Source organism: Microcebus murinus, chromosome 16 (assembly GCF_040939455.1).
Source record: "Microcebus murinus isolate Inina chromosome 16, M.murinus_Inina_mat1.0, whole genome shotgun sequence".
NCBI lineage: Eukaryota > Metazoa > Chordata > Mammalia > Primates > Cheirogaleidae > Microcebus > Microcebus murinus.
In genome coordinates this window covers 59,156,652-59,179,053 of record NC_134119.1, presented here as the reverse complement: position 1 = coordinate 59,179,053, position 22,402 = coordinate 59,156,652, and the positions used below count along the sequence as shown (strand labels likewise).

At 54.0% G+C, this 22,402-nt stretch overlaps 2 protein-coding genes and 1 non-coding gene across 4 annotated transcripts; 1 reads left to right on the top strand and 2 right to left on the bottom strand.

Moving 5' to 3' along the window:
* Nucleotides 1-2,292: 2,292 nt before the first annotated feature.
* Nucleotides 2,293-10,082, bottom strand: RBM42 (RNA binding motif protein 42). Of its 2 annotated transcripts, XM_012775033.2 has the most exons (10): nt 9,833-10,082; nt 9,451-9,595; nt 8,049-8,133; nt 7,867-7,941; nt 6,101-6,166; nt 5,848-6,023; nt 5,040-5,372; nt 4,665-4,782; nt 2,625-2,819; nt 2,293-2,534 (listed from the first exon to the last, which is right to left on the bottom strand). In XM_012775033.2, exons 1-10 carry the CDS (start codon nt 9,958-9,960, stop codon nt 2,422-2,424), a joined length of 1,434 nt encoding a protein of 477 aa, XP_012630487.1. In that variant the 5' UTR covers nt 9,961-10,082; the 3' UTR covers nt 2,293-2,421. The 2 variants fall into 2 exon arrangements, with proteins under 2 accessions (XP_012630487.1, XP_012630488.1); XM_012775034.3 differs by lacking the exon at nt 6,101-6,166 and having other exon boundaries at nt 5,848-6,002.
* Nucleotides 10,083-12,100: 2,018 nt separating this feature from the next.
* Nucleotides 12,101-21,754, bottom strand: HAUS5 (HAUS augmin like complex subunit 5). Its single transcript, XM_012775032.3, has 19 exons — nt 21,615-21,754; nt 21,082-21,144; nt 20,958-20,990; nt 20,817-20,841; nt 20,110-20,215; nt 19,870-20,029; nt 18,433-18,502; nt 18,260-18,342; nt 17,693-17,750; nt 17,409-17,533; nt 17,171-17,234; nt 16,933-17,063; nt 16,559-16,721; nt 16,242-16,322; nt 15,998-16,143; nt 15,644-15,755; nt 15,439-15,571; nt 13,312-13,444; nt 12,101-13,181 (listed from the first exon to the last, which is right to left on the bottom strand). Exons 1-19 carry the CDS (start codon nt 21,701-21,703, stop codon nt 13,064-13,066), a joined length of 1,893 nt encoding a protein of 630 aa, XP_012630486.1. The 5' UTR covers nt 21,704-21,754; the 3' UTR covers nt 12,101-13,063.
* On the top strand, nt 18,806-18,912 carry LOC142861436 (U6 spliceosomal RNA). Its single transcript, XR_012912666.1, has one exon. It is a non-coding gene; the product is annotated as a U6 spliceosomal RNA (small nuclear RNA).
* Nucleotides 21,755-22,402: the final 648 nt, after the last annotated feature.

Here is a 22,402-nt window from a genome sequence, read left to right as displayed (position 1 = left end):
TTTTGTTTGCTAAGTCTGGCAACCCTTGACCCAGGTAACCTGGCTTCAGAGACTATGCTTGTGCCCATCCTGCTATATTAATAAGTAAATATTTTCCATTAAAAATCACTTTTTAATATGGACGTTTTCCAATAGTCACCTAGCTTCTTGATTATTAACCATTGCCATTCTGGAGGGTGAGAGGAGGGGAGGCACTGCACTTCTGTCCATTTTACAGAAGGGAAACTGAGGAGGGTTTACTTCAAGAGGGAGAGTCACTTTATCAAGGTCACATGGGACTAGGATTGAATCCAGTGTTGGTTGAGCCACCAAGCCCTGGGGCATGACTGGTCCCTCCATCCACTCAGCCCCAGAGCCAGAAGGGTCCTGGCCTGCCCCACCCCACCGGGCCACAGGCTTGCTCTCCGGGAAGCTGGACTCTCCTGCCCTGTTGAGGTTGGTGTCCCCAGCTATGGATCTCTGTTCCCCTCCAGGCCTATTCCAGTGAGGCCTCATCGCCCAGTCTCTTTTGACAAGTGGCTGTCCCTTCTCATCTCTGAGTGTTCCTTTCTTCTTGTCTGTCTCCATCCGTCTCTCTCTGGGTTTTCTCCCCATCTCCCTTCCCACTGCACTGTCTCTGATAATTCTCATCTCCCTCCTCTGTCTCTTCTTGTCCTCAGGAAGACTTGTGTGTACTTTTAAAACCCTCCTTTTGTCCCTTGCCCCTACAGTTGCAGTGAAGGGGATCAGGTAGGAAGGGCTAGTGAGGAGGGGAAGGGGGTTTGAGGGCCTGGGGCTGGGTGGTCTAGCCCAGGTAGGGGGGGTGGCTGAAGGGCACTTCCTGCCAGGGAGGGAAGCCCTTACGCCTCTGACCAGACTGGAAAATGTGACGTCAGAGGGGGCAGTAAGGGGGGAAAGACAGGAACAGAAGAAATTTGACACCTCTCCTGGGTGACCTCCTTCCTGAGGCCTTGGTATTGTCTCCTCCCACCCCACCCTTTGTGTGATGCCTGTGTCCTGGCAGACCTTCAACCCCTCCCCGCTCAAGCCCTGCAAAGTCCCTCCTCTGGCCTGGGCCCTGCCACAGCCTCCTCCAGACCCCCAGCCCACAGTGGTGGTCTCTGTTCTCTCAAAGGCACAGATCTGTGGCGCCAGTCCCCTGCTTGCTGTTAAGGCTTCCTTGGCATCTCCAGGACTTGCTGCTGCCTTCAGGGTAAAGTTTAAGCTCTTAGTCTGGCATTCAAGGTTCTGCACCTCGTCAGACAGGCAGAGGCCAGCTTGGAACTGGGAAGGGGCGGGGGAGACACCCACAGACACAGAGAGACTCAGAGAGATCTAGACACTTAGAGACACTCAGAGATACAGAGATACCCATACAGAGACATATAGCAACATAAGTCAGCTGGGGTTTGGCAGAGTGAAAAAATGGAAAACAGTGTGGGAGACCCGAGAGTAAGAATTCCAGGAAGAAAATTAGTCTCAGAAGTGGCAAGAATGGGGCCGGGCGCGGTGGCTCACACCTGTAATCCTAGCACTCTGGGAGGCCGGGGTGGGTGGAATGTTTGAGCTCATGAGTTCAAGTCCAGCCTGAGCAAGAGCAAGACCCCATCTCTACCAAGAAAGAAATTAATTGGCCAACTAAAAATATATAGAAAAAAAATTTAGCTGGGCATGGTGGCACATGCCTGTAGTCCCAGCTACTCAGGAGGCTGAGGCAGAAGGACTGCTTTAGCCAGGAGTTTGAGGTTGCTGTGAGCTAGGCTGATGCCAGGGCACTCTAGCCCAGGCAATAGAGCGAGACTCTGTCTCAAAAAAAAAAAAAAAAAAAAAGAAGTGGCAAGAATGACAGTTCCTTTAGGAAGCCCTTTCTGCTCCACAGGGCAGCAGCCCGGGGTCCCCCAGCCCTACCCTGACTGCTCTGGGCTCTGTCTGGCATCAGCCTTTCTTCTGCCACTGGACCATGAGCTCTGAAGGAGCAGGGCCCGGGACTGTTTTAGTCTCTATTGTGTCGCCAGCATTTGCGAGTTTGCTAAAAGCCTAGAAGGCTGAGCTCCAGAAGGGTGGGCCTAGAAGACCCTCTACTTGGTGCTGAGAACACAGGCTGGAGTGAAACCTGTGACCCCTTCCTTCTCCTCAGGAATGGGCTATGCTCATCGTGCACTGGGGAGATTTGAAGCAGAGCTAATGGGTACACGGTAGGGGCTCCAAAATGCTCATCTGGATGTCCGGGTAAACTTTCAAGGCTTCCCACAACTTTCAGGTGGGGGGATGCCAACCCCCACTTCCCAGAGTGCTTTCAAGCCCAGCCAAGGATGGAAATGAACATAAATTTATTGAAATTGGTTTTGAGACAGGTGGGTGGATAGTTGGGGGTTCTGCAAAGACAGCTGTGGGGAGGAGCCAGCGCCCGGCCAGATGGGATCGGGTGCCTGGCCACAGACCCTATCTCAGGCCCAGCTTCTTCTTTTCCTTCTGCTTCTTGCGGACCACGTCCAGATTCCGGTCCTTCCACATGCTCTTGCGGAGCTTGATGGGACGTGAGCCCACATACTTCCCTGCAGAAACGGAGGGCGCTGGTCAGGCCTGGGGTCAGGCCTGGATCAGACGCCTGCCACAGCCACTGTCCCTAGGGGAGCCTCACCCACCGTTCATCTCACGCATGGCGCGCACGTAATCGCTGGGGTCCTTGAAGCTGACGAAACCATAGCCCTTGGTCTTGCCCGTGCGCTTGTCACGGATCACTTTAGCCTTAAGGAAGGATGGGAAGCGGCTGAAAGCGCGTGCCAAGATGTCATCATTCACTTCATTGCCCAGATCCCCACAAAAGATCCGGAAGTCATCTGGGGATGGGAGACAGAAAGGGTCAGAGGAGACAGAAAGGGTCCGGATTCCTGGCCAGAGTCTACTTTGTGTGAATGCCCCACTTTCTCTGGAGTCTCTGCTAAGCACCTGGAGAGATCTGTACGTATCTGGCACTCCCGACAACCCTTTTACACCAAGGCATAGAGAGGTCCAGTCATCTAACCAAAGCCACCCAGCCAGGAAGTGGCAAGGCTGGGACAAGAGTTCAGGCACCTGCCTCCACAGTCCTTATTTTAACCTCCGCCTGTACTGCCCTTCCCCACCCCGGGCCATCTCACGCATTCCTGTGACGTAGCCCCTCACTCTGTTCCAGCCCCGGCCTTTCCACTGAGCCCCTGGCACTCCTTGGTGTCCCGGACACCTTCCCATGGACACTCCCTGGGTCCCTAACACTCCCTGGCCTCCCATTATGGCACCTCAGTGACACAGGCTTCATCTTCTCTCAGCCTTGCTTCCTCTGCCAAGCCTATGCTAACTCCCCCCTGAACCCTGGACATACTGCCTGAGACTTCTCCAAACTCATCCTTCTCCAAAGCTGAGCTCAGCTGCCATTCTCAGCCTTACCTTCTGGGTCAGGCCTGTGCCCCTACTGAGCATGCTCAGTCCCAGTGAAGCTCTATCCCCATGAAGTTCATGCTATTATTCCTTTTTTGGCAATGAGGAAAATGAGGCTTGAAAAGATAAGTAACTTGCCCAGGGTCACAGAACTAAGGTCTCAAGCCTGCACTGTCCTGTCTGGACCTCGCTTGGGGCAGTAGAAGGTCCTGGTAGAAGAGGCACAAGTCAAGGACTGGGGTGGGAGACGGGTCTGTTTCCTTTCTCAGATATTGCTGTGGCTGCCCATGGCTTCTGTGGTGATGAAGGATACTCTTTGAGAACACAGTGGGCCACCCCAGGAGCAAACAAACCATCTGACAAACTCAGAGGGTGAGACCTTCTACAAGACAACTGGCCTGGACATTTCAAGAGCGAGACCCCATCTCTACTAAAAATAGAAAGAAATTAATTGGTCAACTAAAAATACACAGAAACAATTAGCCAAGCGTGGTGGCGCATGCCTGTAGTCCCAGCTACTTGGGAGGCTGAGGCAGGAGGATCGCTTGAGCCCAGGAGTTTGAGATTGCTGTGAGCTAGGCTGACGCCACAGCACTCCAGCCCGGGCAACAGAGACTCTGACTCAAAAAAAAAAAAAAAAAAAAAAATGAGCTGAGTATGGGGCATGTGCCTTGTAGTCCTTGCTACTCAGGAAGCTGAGGCGGCAGAATCACTTGAGCCCAAGAGTTTGAGGTGACCAAGCAAGACCCTGTCTCCTTGGAAAAAAAAATCTAGAGACATAACACGGCATGCATTCTAGTTTGGGGGCAAAAACAGCTAAAGTAGAATTATAGGACAACTGGGGAAATTTGAATATAAACTGAATATAAGATACCACAGAATTACAGTTAATTTTCTTAGATGTCATAGTGGTATTATGAGAGAAATGTCTCTTTTCTCAGGACTCGAATACTGAGATATTTAGGAGTGAAATAATGACTTCACTTTACGACTTGCTTCAAATGACTGAAAAAAACAAAATAACCCACAAATATATACACATAGAGGAATAAACAAGCAAAATGGCAATTGCTGAATCCAGGTGGTGGATAAACGACTGCTCGCTGTGCCACTCTGTGTTTACACCCCCATGACGTGGGCTAACGACACTGCCTGCCCCGCAGAAAGGCGTGCCGTTCCCTGGTTCACCTTCCCTGTCTGTAGCCCCAGGGAGGGCGGCCTGGCCCTGGCTGAACAGCGCCCACGACCTTGCACTTCAGCCCACTTACCAGCATCCCATTCCAGCAGGCTGGGATCCTCCCAGCTGCTCCCAGCCGCCGTGCGGATACAGCGTTTCAATTTCTCTGGCTTCCCCTTCTTCTTGTCTTCACCCAGGGGCTCTGGGACCTGAGGAGGGAAGGGGAGGGGTACAAAGGGCATTGGTGTTGGGGTCTCCTACTCTCCTTTGCCCTCAGGACTCTTGCCTCCACAGTGAGGACTGGACATACTTTTGGGTGTGGGATACACATGTCTGTCTCCTTCTCCCCAAGTCCTCCCACCATCCGGACAAATGACCCTATGTGTTTCTGTGTGTGGAAGCTCATGGGCTCCTGCCTGCCCTCCAAGCCCCTTCTGTCCCCTCACTGCCGTGCTCCCTTGCTTACCTCAAGAGCCATGAGGCCAGGGGGCGGCTCAGGCCGAGGGGGCCGGGGCCGCGGACGCAGGGACAGGAGCTCGGGAATGCGCAGTGGGGGCAGTAGGCCACGTACTACCTCCAACGGGAGGGGCAGGGGCTCAGGCTCGGGCAGTGGCATGGCCAAGGCCAGTGGCAGGCTGGGCCCAATGACCGCAGGGCCTGCTGGGGCCCCTCCTGCTCCCACAGCCACTGCTGCACTAGCCTCCTCCAGCCCGGCCGCCGCTGCCACCACGGCCTCTTCCTTCTCTTTCAGGCCCAACCCCAGGCCTAGGCCCAGCTCTCGGGGTGCTGTGGGCTCTTCCTGTGGGTAAGAGGAGAGTGTGAGGGGCCAGGCCACAGACTCACACCTTACTTTCATCCCCATCCCACACAACAAAGCAAGGGCCTAGGAGTCAGGGAGCAGGCAAGGGACACCTAGGCAAAGAAAGAAGTCTCTAGTGGGACACACAGACAGAGAACACAGGCAGAGAGAGAAGACTGACACAGGGCCAAATAACATCAAGATGAAAACAGACATCCAAAGGAAAAATAGAGATACAGAGACAGAAATACACCAACAGCATGTGTTTCTCTCCATATGCTCTTCGCAAAAGGCAAGAAAAACAGACTTGGCCACAGAAACAGTGACAGATGGGTGCAGAAAGAGTCTGTGAGTGAGAAGACAGGGCAACAAATGCCTGGGCAGGGGCAGACGTGGTCACACAGCCCTCCCGGACAGGACTGAGGACATCCCCGCCCACTGCACCTCTGACCATTAGTTCCCTGTCCATACTCACCAGGGGAGGCCTCAGAGCAGCCATGGAGCCCAGGGGGGGCCCTGGGGCCCGAGCCATTGGTGGCAGCATCATGGGTGGTCCGGGGGGCCCAGGCAGAGGGGGGCCCACCAGGGCCTGGTGAGGGGGCCGCAGGGCCATAGGGCGGGGGCCACCGGCTGCAGAAGAGAGAGCAGAATCTGTCAGGGTGTTAGTGGGGGAGTCGGAGGGCTTAGGTGGGGACTTATGTGGCAGGTGATGACCCTGGCTCCCTCACCTGCTCTCTGTAGCACATGGGGGACGAAGGCCGGACGCAGGATAGGGGCCCTCTGGGGGGCCACAGCTGTGGGAGAGAGAGATGGGGGTGCGTGTCATGGGGGACAGGTGCACTGGGGCGAGGTGTGTGTGGGTGTACTCTCAGCATCCAAGACATCCTGGAGAAGAGTCTGGGGAGCCTTCTGGGAGATGTGGGCTCTTTCCACTGGTTCGTTCAGCAAAAATTCACCACCGAGGAACTCCTCTGGGCCCAGCCCTGCGGTGAGCAATGCTGGGGACACACCAACGGACCAGGGTTCTCAGGGAACTCCTGGTGCGAGCAGGAAGGAACAGACTCCTCATGTGAGAATGGCAGCCCAGAGCGACCCGGGCTGGACAGAGGAAAAGCCCAGGCAGAGTGATCAGTGCTGGGAGAGGGAAGCGCAGGGAGCTGCTGGAACCCGGGGAGTCCTCTGACCTAGCCAGAGGACGACAGAAGGCTTCCTAGAGAAAGGGGCCTGTGAGCTAAGACCCGAAGGATAATGAAGAGTTAGTCTGGCAAAGGGTGAGTGGAAATATTACTGGCAGGGAGAACATTTGTAAGCACAATCTTTTCCCCTTCAGTTTAGTGTAACTGTAATAGAGGAAGTGGGGGTTAGAGAGCGACATGAGAAGCGTTGAGAGGTCAGCAGGCATTCAAGCACAGCCTTCTTGGCTGAGCTGTGGATGTCTTCCTGAGGTACTAGGGAGCCACAGCAGGGTGGGAAGCTGGGCAGGGAGGGTAGGTCAGGTTTGCATTTTGATCAAAACCATACTAAAGAGTAACAGATGTTAAAACTTCTCAGATATCACTAAATAATAAAAGTATAACAGGATTTAGGTAACATAATTAACAAGTTGGGTTTAATAAGGATATCCGAATTTTACATCCAAATGAGAACACACATCCATTTCATACATATAAGAAAGTAACATCATGAAAATTGACAGTGTGTGTAAAGGTTACCTGAACAACAAAAGATGGAACGTGGAGAATAGCCTGTGGAGAGGATAGGCTGGAAGGTTATAGTGGGGTGACAATGAGCAGGAAAGAGAAGGGACCTCAACAGGAGTATTGCTGGCACATCACAGCAATGTTTGGGGCTCCTGGTGTGGATATGGGCATCTCTCTCTGCAAGAAGCCAGGTCATGTAGCGTCTTGAGTGCCAGGCGAGGAGCTTGGTTCTTGTTTGGATGGCCTGTCCATCCCATCAACAGATAGTGCGTAATGCTTACTATGTGGTGGGTACGAACACTTCTGCCCTTGAGGGAGTTTATATCGTAGGGGAAGCAAAAGGTGACAGCCAGCTGGGCGTGGTGGCTCATGTCTGTAATCCTAGCACTCTGGGAGGCTGAGGCAGGAGGATCACTTGAGGTCAGGAGTTCAAGACCAGAGACCAGCCTGAACAAGAGTAAGACCCCGTCTCTATGACAACCATACTAAATAAGTAAATTGATAGCCTGTTGTAAGGTGTTAAGTGCTGTGGGAAAACAAAGCTAAAGTTTGGGATTAGGACTGACAGCAGGAGATCAGTCTGCGGCAATCAAGTTAAGGCCAAATTGACTTTGAAATAATCAGAAAGTCGGGAAGTCATGAAGTACTGACCAGGTTTGTACTTTCAGAAGATGATAACATTAGGGAAGGAATGAAATGGAGAAGGTGATTTAGAGCAGTGATTAGGCAACAGGCTTCAGCTGTCGAAACATGAGTGGCTGGTAAAATGTGGGGGTCCCTGGCCCCACACCTACCTGCTCGCCGCAGGAACATGGCTTCTCGAGCCTCTGGACTGTCCAGGTGACTCCGATCGCCAGGGCCGAAGCCAACTGTTGGGAAGGGAGAGACAAGGATGGTGGGAGAAGAGTCTCAGGTATCCCTTTTTACCACCCTGCCTGATTGCCTTGACCCCCTCACCTTGCCACTTCTTACTCACCTGGGCCCACAAAAGGAGGGCCACCCACCATGGGAGGAACTACTGTGGCTGCAGCGGCTGCCCGGGCCTCCAAAGTCTGCTGGACCTATTGGAGAAAAGGTGGGCGTGAAGGGCCGGACTCAGTGTCCCCAGTCTGCCATGGCTGGCTCACTCCAACAGGCTCAAAGTTTTATCCTTTGTGTTCGGTGTGGGGCTGGCTATCAAGCTTTAAGTCTTAGCTAAAATGCTACTTCTCAGAGAGGCTTTTGGGATCCCATTAGGTGAAGTTCTCCTTATCCTCTCTCAGTAGTCAATTCTCTTGATTCTGCCCTTGCCCCTAACAGTCTATTCTCTAAACACAGCCAGAAAGGCCCTATTAACCTCTAAGTTGGACCATAGCACCCTTATGCTCAAAATCCTCCAACAGTTCCCCATCTCAGAGTAAATGCCAAGGTCCTTACGGTGGCCCACAAGGCTCTACAAGCAGCAGTCCCAAGCTTTTTGGTACAAGGGACCAGTTTCATGGAAGATAATCTTTCTATGGATGTGGGGGAGGGGGTGGGAGATGGTGAGCAATGGGGAACAGCTATAAATGCAGATGAAGTTTCACTCACTCACCTGCCTGCTGTGTGGCCTGGTTCCTAACAGGCCATGGACCAGTACCAGTCTGCGGCCCAGGGGTTGGGGACCACAGCTTTATAGGATCTCTCTGTCCTTATCTCCTCCCACACTCCTCTTCGCTCACTCTACTCCAGCCACCAATCTCCCTGCTATTCCTTGCATATGACAGGTAGGCACCCCTGGCAGTTCTCTGCTGGGAATGTTCTTCCCCCAGATATCTTCATGTCTTTGCTTAAATGTCACCTCTTCAGAAAGGCCTGCCCTGAATGTACTAATATACCTCTGCCCTTACCATACCTTGACCTGTCTCTCCCTAGTAAAATGTAAACTCCAAAAAGGCAGCGATTCTCTGTTTTGTTCTGCTATATGCCTACTGCCTAGAATAAGTTGCAGGTGCATAGAAGGCACCCAATAATTACCTGTTGACAGAATGAAAAAGTTTCATTTACTTATTTTCATTTCAATAGTGTTTCTCTCTCTCCTATCTCTCCGAGTCATATATAGCTGGCTATTGAGCACTTGAAATGTGGAGAATGAGAAGCTATTTAATGTAAATATAAATTTTAAATAGATACGGAACATTCTTGTCATCATCGCAGAAAGCTCTACTGACAACACGCTCTAGAATATAAGCTCCCAAAGGGCAGAAATATTGTCTGCCTTAGTCATTACTGTGTCCTCAGTGCCCAGCACATAAAATAATTAGTCAACCAGCCAAAACGTCAATAGATCTCCATATACAAACACCTACTGTGTTCGAGGCATTATGTTCCCTGACTTATATGCCTTAGCTCAGCCATACCTGTTGGTATGTGTTGGTCGCGATAATCGGGCGGATCACAGGAGCCGCTGGGACCTGCATCGCTTCTACCGTGGGAACCGTGGGCACCGCAGGAACAGCAGTTGGAATTCCGGTTACTGGAGCCCCCAGAACTTCCTGTTCAAACCTGGAAGGGCAGGACAGAAACCACAGCTCAGGACCTCATAGCAATTCTGGAACGCTGGGTATATCGAGACAGCGCCTTCAACCCTGCCAACTCCTTTCCTATCCCCGCCCTCACAATCCCGAAAGTTCCACTTCCCCACGTTAGAGCCTCATCTCCGGCCTATCGAGGGCTGGAGGCTCAGGATTCAGTGGCTCTGGCTCTGAGACAGTTTTTATTGAGCCTTGTTAAGGGCCTTACAGGGCCATCTCCGCCTCCATTTCCTTCAAGCGTTCCTCGCCGCTCTTCCCCGGGATGCCGGCACCAGGGCCTGGAACCACGGGCCCTCCTGCACCCGGGAGTCCCGGGGCCGGCCCCGCCCCGGCCATCGCTGCCGCCGTCGCTGTTGCCGTTACTACAGACTCAGCTCAGCTGCCTCCGCCGACTCTAGGGCTGTCTACTCTCTGGCTCCGTCAGAGTGGACGCCCGCGAATGACGTACGGTGAAAGCGCCGGCGCAGGCGCATGACGCCATACGCCCCGGGATGAGGGCCAATGAGACTTGGCCACACCCCCAAGGAGGAATATTGGCCAATCAGAGCGCCGGATAGACGAACTAAGGGAAGAACTTGGATCTACGAGAGCGCAGCGACGAAGGGCTGCCACGCCTTAGTGGAGGGACACCAGCTAATGAGAGCGAAGCAAAGTCTGTTGGTCCCATCCCTAATGTGGTATCTGGACCTTTGAAGACGCAGGAAAGTTCGGAGGCCCCTCCCGTGCCACCTCGGAGCCCGCGCCGGAAGTTTTTAAACACGCTGAAGTCAGCATCAACCCCAGAGGTGGGCGCGTCTAGGGACCTAGCTGGGGTCCGGGACTGCGGCTCGGGGACTCCTAATGTGGGGTAGACAGACACGCTACCTGTGATTCCCAGAAAGACTAGAGACGTCACGGAGGAAACTCAGAGGGAACGCCTGACCCAGGCTTCCTGGAGGAGGTGACATCTGAAGACATTTGCTAAAGAAAACGAGGAGAGATGTTCTGGGTGGAATAGCTCATGCCAAGGCCCAGAGACAATAGTCCAGTGCATCTACTCAGAGGGACATGTGTGTGGGTTTGGACTGTGTCCTTTCTTGGGACACAGCTGACCTCTCCCCTTTTTTGTAGCCCTCAAAGCGTTTTGCTTTCAAACATGCACAACATTAGAGGGAATAGTATTAGTACTCTGATGAAACACTACCAATATTCTGCATTTCTGGCTTCATCTATACTTATGTTTTTTGCTGAAATATGTTAAAGCAAATTCTAGACATCAGTTCACTCACGAACGCATCAGTATGTCTAACAGATAACTTTTTTAAAACATGCCATTAATTATGCCATTATTAATACCGTCAAATTAATTTCTTAGTATCATCTGACACCCAGACCATGTTTAATTTTCCCTGTTAAAAAACGTCTTTATACAATATTGTAAAACCAAGATCCAATTAAACCCTACACATTGCATTTGGTTGGTTGGGTTTTATTTTTTTCTTTCAAAACAATTTTATTGACTGCTTTGGTTTTCTGAAGTCTCGATTTGAATCTGCACACATGAATGCTCTGTTAAACTGCTGGCTTTTGTTTGCTCTTGTGCTAGACATGCAATAAGAGAGAACTAAAAGCTTTTTTGTTTTTTTGAGACAGAATCTCACTCTGTTGCCTAGGCTAAAGTGCTGTGGCATCAGCCTAGCTCACAGCAACCTCATTCCTGGGCTCAAGCGATCCTCTTGCCTCAGCCTCCTGAGTAGCTGGGACTACAGGCATGCGCCACTATGCCCGGCTAATTTTTTCTATATATTTTTAGTTGGCCAATTAATTTCTTTCTGTTTTTAGTAGAGATGGGGTCTTGCTCTTGCTCAGGCTGGTTTCGAACTCCTGACCTTGAGCCATCCTCCCACCTAGGCCTCCCAGAGTGCTAGGATGACAGGTGTGAGCCACCGAGCCTGGCCTAAAAGCTTTTTAAAAAAACATTATTATTAACTGAAGTGCATACTTTATTCAGATTTCCTTAGTGTTTACCTAATCTCTTTCTGTTCCAGCATCTCATCTAGGATTCCACATTACATTTGGTTATCATGTCTCCTTGGGCTTCTCTTGCCTGTGATGGTTTTTCACACTTTTCTTGTTTTTGATGACCTTGACAGTTTTGAATGAGTACCGGTTAGGTATTTTGAATGTTTCTCATTTGAGATTTATCTGATGTTGACATTAACTCTGTGTTTATTTTTCTTCTGGAACCAGGCAAGTTAAGTATAATGTTCACTTCATTTGGGAGAAAAAATTAGCAAGAGACAGGGAAACCTTGAAAAATAAGCATGAGGGCAACCAGCCATTTCAGATATGACAACATATCACAAAGCCTTTGTAATCAAAACACTGTGGTAATGACACACAGAGAGTTAGATACTCAACGGGTCTGAAGAGTACCCAGATATAGCCCAATTAGTCATGGAAATTTAGTGTATGAAAAAGTGACATCTCAAACCAGTGGGTAAAGTTTTACTTTATAAATTGAAGAATAATCCACACAGTGAAATGCACAGGCCTTAAGAATACAGCTAGAGTAGTTCGGACAAATCTCTGTACCTGCGTAACTTCTACCACTCTCAACATAGTATACGTTCCCATCACCCTAGAAAGCTTCTGTCTCCTCAGTTGATCCTAGCCTCCTTCAGAGGCAACTACTGCTCTGACTAGGAATTTTAATAAGTACTGTTGGGATATATGTAAAATAAGACAAAATTGGATCTACTTGCTAGGATAATTTCCAAATGGCTCGGATTTAAAGGTATAAAAACTAGAAGAAAAGCTCATCTTGTAACGCCACCTGCACCCCCCAACTCCCCGCACCCCAACTACACTGGCCTCCCCTGTGGCCCTCACACCAGCACATTCCGGTTCAGGTCCTTTACATGTGCTGTAGCTGCCACCACAAGCTCTTCCTCAGACACCCCGGTGGCTGCTGCTCCCTACCTTTGTGGAGTGTGACCTTTGCAGTGTAGCCCCGTTTAAATCACACCTCCTATGCCTTGTTTCATTTTTTCCATAGCTGTTATCCTCCAACATACCATATATTTTACTTATTTTGTCAACAATCTATCTCCCTGCCCTAGAACATCAACCACCTGAAGGCAGGGACTTCTGTCTGTTCTGTGCCATCTCCCCAGTGCCTAGAGGAGGTGCTGTCTTCCTTTTCACTGAGGGTAAATGTGATGGAGTTTCAGGGGTGCCTGGGGGCCGTCCAGAGTACTCTGGGTTTTGGCAGGATGTGAGAACAGGGGGCAAGGGAATCGAAAGGAGAAGCAGAACAGCACGTGAAGGGGCTACAAGCATGGGTGGGGGCAATGGGCTGATAAATCCTGGTGACGCTTCTTCCAAATGTCATATTGAGACAGGTAAGGTGTCTGGGTGAACAAACGTGAGGCTCTTGACTCCTGTTTGAGCCCCCTCTTCATGTGCACAGCTTCTGCAGGGCTCCCCGGGCCTGCACCCAGCGCAGCTGCCACTGGGCCAGGGACAGGCCCTGGCAGAGCTCCCCAGAGAGGGCAGCTTGGCCTGGCTGCTCCCACCTGGGGGAGGGATGACGTCAGAGGGAAGGCCTGGCCCTCCAGACCCTCACTGCTCTCCCCGGGCACCACGGCCTGAGTCCTGACTTTCCACCCAGCTTAGTTCCCCACCCCCATCACGTTCCCTTCTCACCAGTCCCCCACGACCCCCTGCAGCTCAGGGATGCGCTCCAGCGCCTGTTGCAGCAGGTTCTCCAGCTTCGTCAGAGCCTGCCCCACGTTCTCCTTCTGCTCCTTTTCCTGGGCCGCCTGGCCCTGCAGCAGCTCTGAGGGTGAGACACCCGGGAGGCAGCACTGAGTCTCCTGGCTCGCTGGTGCCTTGCAGCCAGCGTGTCACCAAGTCTTCACCTAGCCTTGACCCCAGCATCTCTCCCAAACCTGTCTCTCCTCCCAGGTCCTCATCCCAAGGGCAACCCCACCCCCCAGCCCCCTACCCTGCCTCACCGTGGATGCCTCCTTCCCTCCCCCCCCAACAGCCCATCAGTCTCCATGCCCCATCCCCCCAGCTTCCTGAGTTTGCTCCTCCTCACTTCCCTACTCTCCCCTCAGCCTCCCTCCTAGGCTGCAGGCCTCAGTCTCCCACTCGGGTCCACCATCTACATGGCAGTCAGGTGACCTTCCTGAAGCTTAAACCTGATCCTCTCCTTCCCCTGTTTAGAACCCTCCAAGGCTCCCTGGTGCCCCCAAGGCAAGTCCAAGCTCCTCAGCCTGGTATTCGAGAGTCTGCATTATGTGGCATCTGCTTACTACTCTTGGGAAAAACCTGACTTATCCCCAGGGCCTCCGTGAGACACCATCTTTCCTCCTGGAAGCCCTTCCCAGCATTGCTCATGCCAAAGCTTCCTCCTTAGCCTGCTCCAGCCCTTCACTCAAGCGGTGTTTCCCTCTGGGACTGGGACTGGGCCTAGTCCCTCTTCCTGTGCCTGGAACAGCCGAGAGCAAGTGCAGAGGAGCAGTGTGGTCAGACCTCTTGGGCCTGAATCCTGACTCCATCCCATCCTTGCCCTGTGACCTCTTTCTTTCGCTATATCTGCTGTCAGGCGGAATTATCTGAGCTGTAGGACAGCGGGGCAGGGGGCAGACAGATAGGGGAACTCTGGAGAAGGGACCCATAGGGCTTGCTGACAGGTTGAAGGTGGAGGGTTGGGGAGCTGGGGGTATTAAAGATGACTCCTGGGTTTCTGGCTGTAGCACCTGGACACGGAGGGTGGGATAATTTACTTAGGAAGGAAACCAAGAAGAAGAAGAACAAAATTGCTTTTTGGAGTAAAGACAGAACCAAGAGTTCCATTATAGATATGTTAAAGTTCCAGAAGCCCTGGGGGTGGTGAGATGCTGTACCATGTCTTGGCCTGTTCTTGTCACTCCTGCACACTGCGCCCTCCCCTCGTGGAGCGGTGGAAGGCAGGAGCCGCACACTCAAGGGCCTGAAAACAGTCTTTTCCTGCTTTGCTCACAGTACCCCGAATTCACCTCTTTCATCTCTTTATCCTCTGATTTTGCTTCTGCCATAGGGAAATCCAGGGGTCTGGAAAGCTCTCTCCTCACTTCCCTTTAAACTATGTGGGCTGGCAGCGGGCAGATAGATACCCAGCAAGTGTTTGTGAGTGAATCCCGAGGTGCACGACTTCTCTGAGTTTCTGTTTCCTCATCTGTGAATGGGGAGTCTAATCCCTTCCCTGGTCGGAGGACCCACCGAGACTGTGTGTGCGCAGACAATTACTGTAACCACACTGGAGACCCAGGCACGGTTCAGTGCCCTGTTTGGGTCACCTGCTTGAATCCTCCCAGCAACTCTGTAAGACACTGTTATCATGCTTACCCTGCTGAGGAGGAAACTGAGGCACAGGGGATCACATAGCCAGGAAGAGACAGGGCTGAGAGGAGAATCCAGGTAGTATACTCCGCAGCCCAGCTTTCCGCTACTGAAGGGCACTATGTGATGGTGAGAAATGAACACCTGGCAATCCGACGGGCAGTGTACTCAGCGGGTAGGAGCACAGACCAGCCAGACTGCCTGGGTTCGCATCCCAGCTCTGCTCTTGGGGACACCTACTACGTAGCTCTCTGCATCTCAGTGCCCTTCTCTGTGAAATGGGGACACAGCAGGCTCACCACACAAGGGAGCACGTTTAACACACTCAGTGCGCAGTAAGTGCCAAGTGAGCCAAGGGCGCTGTTGGGTGTGACTTCTGGAGGCGGATGGGACGGGACAGGGAAGGGGCAGGGGGGCTGGATGGGGGAAGCGGGGCAAGCCTACCCTGGGTGGACGGGCCTGGTGGCAGGCTGTCTTTCATGTGGAGCAGACCCCAGCCCCGGAGACTCCGCTGGTCCTGGAGGAACAGGAAGTCCTGGCGAAGAGAGGCAGCCACCGGCAGAAGCAGCTCTGGAGCCTGGAGGGAGGGGGCAAGGACAGTCACCTTGGGCAGGGGTGGACAGACAAGTTGTAGGGGACAGGCACTCACCTTTCCTGGGGGCAGCCCCAGCGTGTGGCTCAGCGCTATCAAGCTGGAACCCCTTGGGGACATGGGGTGCAGATGGTGGATGGACAGTAGGACTGTGGGCAAGGCCTTCAACCTGTGGGGTGCAATCCAGGTTGGGTGGGGCACTGAGAGGGGGGCTTGGGTTCTAGAGGTTCTTTCCAGGGGACCAGGAACGAGGAGGCGGGTCTGGGTACTCGGATGCCAGACTGGGGCTGGTGACCTGAGGGCGAAGTCTGGCAACCTGGGAACACTGGGGGTCTGGGTTCTGTTTTGGGAGGGAGTTCAGGGAGTGACAGTCACCCATGGCGGGGGACATGAGGGCTGCCCCCGTCTCACTCTGTGGGGCTGTGCCGCAGTAGGGTGCCCAGCAGAATGTGGGGCAGACGCCGGACTTCCTCCTCCCGACGGCGATGCAGCTCCTGGATCTGCGGTGCCACTGCCTCAGACGTGGGGACCACCTTTCGCTGAGCCAGTGCCAGCACCTGGGGGGAAGGAGAGGGACAGGTGGGGCAGCCCAGTCCAGCCAGCCAGGCCCGGCAGATCCAGCCCTACCCCCACCTGGCCCCGGCTCCCATCTCACCTCCCCGGGGCTCCGGCACAGGCGGGTCTTGCTGGCTGAGTTCCCCTTGATGAGCAGGCGCACCTGTTCCTGGGTCTCCTCCTGAGGAACGAGGTGGCCACCGAGACTAGCTCCTTCCTGCCTCCCAACTCCAGGTCACCCCTTTGCATGGGCCCTGCTTCCTCCTGGGAGACTCGTCCTGGGCCCCCTTCCCCCAGGAGGCAGTTCTTAATTTTTCTTTTTTTACTTTGGATCATTTACATCAAAAGGAGGCCATTCAAAGCCTCCACTGTGGCCCTTGCCAGGCCCTGCCACTCCTGCCGGGCCCAGCCTCTCACCACCAGCTGGCGCCAGCGCAGGATCCGCTGCTGTTTGGCCTGAAGCTCCCTCAGCAGAAGCTGCCGGTGGCCAGCCGCGTCCTCCAGCTCCCGGCTCTGGGCACGCAGGGCCTTGAGCTCCGCCCGCAGCCCACAGTCTCGAAGCCCCAGCATCAGCAGCTGCCTGGGGGACGAGCAGCAGAGAGCAAAAGACAGGAAGGTGACTGAGACCCGGTGGGGGAGGGAGATGAGATCTGCAGGATGCACAAGGGACCACAAACCAGGGGGACAAACTTCCAGGGAAGCGGGGCAGAGACGGGAGCCACAGGGCAGAAAATCCTGAGACACCAAGGAGAGGGACCGCCTTCAGGCCTCTGCCAAGGGAGCCGCCTCACCTCTCGCCGGATCCCAGAGTACGTCTCTCCGCTTCCTCCAGCAGGCCCTGCAGGCGCCGGGCCAGGGCTTGCCGCTCCTTCAGGAGAGCGCCCCGCTGGGTGAGCAGTGCGCCCACAGTCTGCCAGCCCTCCTGCGGCGGGAGTACAAAATCAGGGTGGGCATTGTCCGTGGGGTGAGGGGACTGAGTGGGTCTTGGAATGGAAGGGGGTAGAGTCCTGGGGAGGGTCCCGGGGTCACCTGGATGAGATGCACCGTGGACGGCAGGGCCTGGCCGGAGTCCGACTGGTCCAGTGCCTGGGGCCTGGGGTCGGGGCAAAGCTGGTGAGGGAGCAGCCCTGTGCCTTGCCTTAGTGCCAGTACCCACCTGCCTACCACACTGGGCACTGGGTTTCAGTTCTGCCCCATCAGCAGGAGGCTGTGCCCAGCTCACCCACCCATCTGCTCTGCCCAGACTTAGGAACACGCCACTCCACACCTGGGCATCTCCGTGTCTCCAAGCCCGTCCCCATTGCACAGAGACCGAATTTCTGCCTCTCGCTCTGCAGCCAGGTGCTCCAAGGCAGCCAGGATGTGGCCCGGGGGGTGGTTTGTCAGCAGCGTCTGATGGGGGCAGGGAGGAAGTCAGGGCAGGATTGGGGCAGGGCTGTGAGCTGGGGCCCCTTGGGAAGCGGGTGGGGATCAAGACTTAGGTGCTGGCACCCTGAGGTATGATCCTGGGACTGGAGGGCGTGGCCTTTGCTGAGAGCCCCGCCCTCTTACCTCCACTGAGCTAAGCCACTGCTGGTAGGAAACTCCAAAGTGATCATCGCAAGGGATCCTGTGGGGTTGGGTAAGGGGACAGAGAATGTTATAAGACACATCAATTATCCCTCTAATTGTCACCACCACCCTATAAGGTATGGGCTGTCATCGTCCCCATTTTGCAGATGAGGAAACCTCATCTATGCCTGCTAGACTCGAGTTCCCTAATTATACCAACTTGCTGGCCTTGGGGCCCTTATATGTGCTGTTTACCTGGGACACTCTTGACCCTCTACCCTAGCTAAGCCCCCTCCTCTCCCTGCCTTCTCAGCTGGGAGGGGCGCCTCCTCTGAGTGTCCAGAGCTTTTCAGGCTTCCCCACCTCCCACCAGCCCTAGCCAGCTGGTTGTCACTGTCTGTGATGGGTCTGTCTCCTCTTCTTCCCAGCCTGGAAACCTGGCAGGGCAGGGCCTGGGACTGACACAGCCCAGAAGCTCAGTGTCTGAGGAATTAACGAACAAGCGACACCCTCCACCCCTAAAGCCCAGGTTCTTTGCAGGGTCCCTGGGGGCTGGAGGACACTCACGGGTTGCTCCCCCTCTTGGCCTGGGGAATCAGGAGGTTGTGCAGGAACTGGGCCCGAAGGGTGCAGGCTGTTCGGATATCGCGCTAGGGAGAAGAAGATGGGGAATGAGGAGGACCCAGGTATCTGCCCGAGCCTGGATTCCCACCCCTTCTCCCAGGGTCCAGGGCTCTTACCAGGACCACAGGCTCCAGGCCCAGGGCTGCTGATGTCAGGGGTCCGAAGGTCACGTCCACTTGGGCCTTCCTGGAGGGAGGAGTACAGTTGGGGCTGGGGTCCCTGGGAGGAGGGAACTGGGAGAACAGATGTCCGTGCCCCATCCCCTCTCACTGCCAGCAAGGCTAGTCACAGGGACCACTGAGCCAGGATTCCAGGGGCCACCTCCAAGATTAGCCACTGTCACCTCCCAGCTAGACTATTGCATTAGCCTCCTCACTGGTCTCCCTGCTTTTGGCCCCTGCATTCTGTTCTCCACCCTGCAGGCAATGATCCTGCTAAAACCTAAGGAAGATCACGTCCCTGCTCAAAACCTTCCAAAAGTTGTGATTGGTGCTCGCTTCGGCAGCACATATACTAAAATTGGAACGATACAGAGAAGATTAGCATGGCCCCTGCGCAAGGATGACACGCAAATTCGTGAAGCGTTCCATATTTTTTGTCTTCCTTAATAAGTGAATTTGGGCTCAAAGAATCAAAGCCCACGCTTGGTTTAATGCTTGCAGTCTGAGCCCTTGAACAAATAAAATTAACCATCATAGTGTGCTTCTAAAAAAAAAAAAAAAAAAAAAAAAAAGTTGTGATTGATGTTTTCCCATCACATTTAGAATAACAGCAGCAGTTAATAGGTACTCTTGTAAGCACTTCACATGATTTAACTCACCTAATTAGCACACCTACCCTATAAGATTGGTATCAGTATTGTGCCCATTCCATAGATCTTAGAAACTGAGGCATAATGAAGTTAAATATTTTGCCCAAGCTCACACAGTTGTAAGTGGCCAAGGCAGGGCAGGAACCCGGTCTCAGAGTAAAATTTCAATGCCTCCATGGCGCTCTGTCCACTTCTGCAACCTCACCTCCTCGTGTTCTCCCTCTTGCTTGTGAAACGTGAGCTGAACTGGCCTTCTGGCAGATTCTTCCTGCATACCGAGCTTGGGGCCTCTGCTCTTGCTAGTCCTTCTCCATGGAAAGTCCTTCCCCGACTCAAATGATACCTCCTCAAAGGCCTTCCCTGACTCAAAGGCCTTCCCTGACTACCCTTTCTGTCATGTCCCCTTTCTTCATGGCACTCATCTCTAACTGAAATTATAGGGTCGGTTTGTTTCCTAGTTTATGATCTGCCTTCTGTGCATCAGAGTGTAAGCTTTAGGAGGGCAGGGATGTGTCCTTTGTTTTCTGCTGTTTCCCCAGAGCTGGTGTTCGAGATATACATTTGGCACCATTCTAGGCACTGGAAATACAGGTGACTGAGATGATAAAACCTCCTGGCTTTCAATCCTATGGGTAGGAGCTCAGGATTCTGGAAACCCAGAAGAGATCAAGGCAGAGCACTGGGGTCTCTAAGGAGAATGTCTAGCCACCTAGCCTGGTGAGGGCTGGTCCCTGAGGCCTACTTCTCTATGTCCTGCAGGCGCCTGAGCTGATTCTGCAGTCGCTGCGTGGGATCGCGGAGCTTGTGCTGCTGCCTTCGCATGGCCCCAGCTTGGGCCCGAAGGAGGAGAGCGCGACGCTGCGTGTCTTGCATGCTCTGCAGTGCCTGCTCCATGGCCATGTCTGTGGGAGCAACAAGGGTGGCTGTCAGCACCTTTCCCAGCACACGTTCCACTGACCATCTTCCCGGCCCCGCAGGTCACCCTGAGCCTCAGTCTTTTGTTCCATCAGCTCCAGGCTCTGGTCCAACTCCTGGATCTCTGCCCGCAGGCGGGCCACAGTGGCTTCCAGCTCCAACTTCCGACGGACCTGGTAGGATCAGGTACAGGGTAAGATGTGTGGTCTGATCGGGGCTCAGCATGGCCTGACTGCCTTTTGCGGGGCACCAGGCTCCTCACCTGCGCAGGGGGTGGCAGAAGGTTTTACCTAAGCAGTTTCTGTGTCTGACACAGAAGCACTAATGTACTATCCTGGCCACCTCCTTCCTCCTGGGATTGCCTCACATACCCTCCCAGCGTGATTCCTGTCTGCATCAGTGATACCCACACCGCTGTCCCAGTCCTGATCTCTTCCCCCAGCCCCACATTCAGGAGTCCCAAGGCTTCCCCTTAGATGTCATCTGGGCCCCTTAAACTTACCGACACTGGCCTCAGCATCTCTTCCAATCCTGTCCCTTCCCCCACCTCTCCTCACCAGCTTTGCTGCCGCAAATCCATGATATCCATGTCCCCCATCTCCCCCCATGACTTGTGTCTGTTTACCCCTGGATTGTAAGCTCTGTGAGTTCAGGGATCAGGGCTGTCTTGTGACCCAGTGTCCCCAGCGTCACCCAGCACTAGGCTGGGCTTAGGGCAGAAGATCTGCAAGTCTTTTTTGGATAAAATTGAATCTTATAGCACATGCTTCTCACCTCTGGACTGTCCCGGTGGCCATACCTAAGGAAATGAGGCCAAAGTCAGGGGTGACTGGGGCTCCCAGGGGGCAGAGTGAAGCTGTGGGTGGGAACAGGGCTAGATTGGACTGGGGAAGATAGGAGGAGATGGATTATTACCACAACAGGTTTCCACGGATCTTCTTGACAGTCCTACAGTGGAGAAGTAGAAGGAAGAGGAGTTGCCGTGCCCTCACCTGGGTGCCCTCACCTGGGTTCCCTCTCCTGCCCCAGGCCAGCTCACCTGTGACTGTGCACATGCTGCAAGATGTAGGCCCAGATGTCAGCTCCCTGGCCCAGACACAGCCTGTGGGGACAGTGTATAAGCGTACGCCTGGGGCAGCACATATAATGTAGGGTCCTCACTCCCCGGGTGACGATGACAGGGAAAGTCCACCTGAGCTCCCTTCTCTGGGAGGGAAGGCCATACTTTTATGGGTTAGATACTCCTTCCTGGGGAGCTCCTGGTCACTGAGAAGTGAGCTTCTCACTAAGTGTGGGGTAGTCTCATTCCCCAGTGGGATGCTCCCTTCGTCCTGCGACAGGCTTATCTCCAGCCACTTCCAGAGGTTTCGGGTGGTCGGGGTGGACCGCCACGAAGTGCTCTCATGACCAGATGTGGGTCACCACTCCTACAGATTCAGCCCCAGTGCGGCAGTCACTGCCAACTCCCCAGTGTCCCGAGGCGGGGAGCCCTCCGTAACTCGGGTCATTCAGAACTGGGGATCGAGCTCTCAATGTGGGGTGGGGAGTCCTCCCTCCGGGGGTGGCCCTCACCTGCGCAGTGTCGCTTCCGGGGCCCGGGCCGCGCCCATCTCTTCGGCCGCCCAGCGGCCCAGTTCCCGCGCTTCCAGCGCTAGCTCCATGACAGCCAGGCAGGCGCTGCGGCCGCCACCCGAACCCTTTCAAGTGTGGCGCCTGCCTCTGACGTCACGAGCGCGCCCGTTGTGACGTCACCGGTTGCCGGGCAGACAGCGGGCCCCGGCGCCCGGAAGTGCTGGTCGCGCTGGGTGTGGCGGCTCTGGGGCCTCGGGGACGAGTCCCTGAGTGAAGACAAAAAAGGGAGACGGTGGCGCCCGCTCGCCTTCCCTCGTTCTCCCGCTCGCTGCCAGCGGCCCCGGAGCCTGCGAGGTCTGTGGGATGCCCCAGAAAGCACTCGGGGTGCCGTTCTGCTCCCTCCGGGGCCGGGACAGAGATCTGGATGCGCTGTGGGAGGAAAACTACTCTACTAATAATAGAAAAAATGAGCCGGGCATGGTGGTGCATGCCTGTAGTCCAGCTACTCGGGAGGCTGAGGCAGGAGGATCGCTCGAGCCCAGGAGTTTGAGGTTGCTGTGAGCTAGGCTGACGCCACAGCACTCTAGCCCAGACAACCGAGTGAGATTCTGTCTCAAAAAAAAAAAAAAAAAAAAAAAAAGGAAAAAGTTTCTACAGGAAGAGCAGTCCAATTGCCCCACATGTGCCATTCAGGACAGAAGCCCCTTTTTTCTTACTGGCTTTTTAAATTAGTCATCCTGCATCCAGCATTTAGAATGTTTATTTATTTAACCACAGAAGCTGGTATA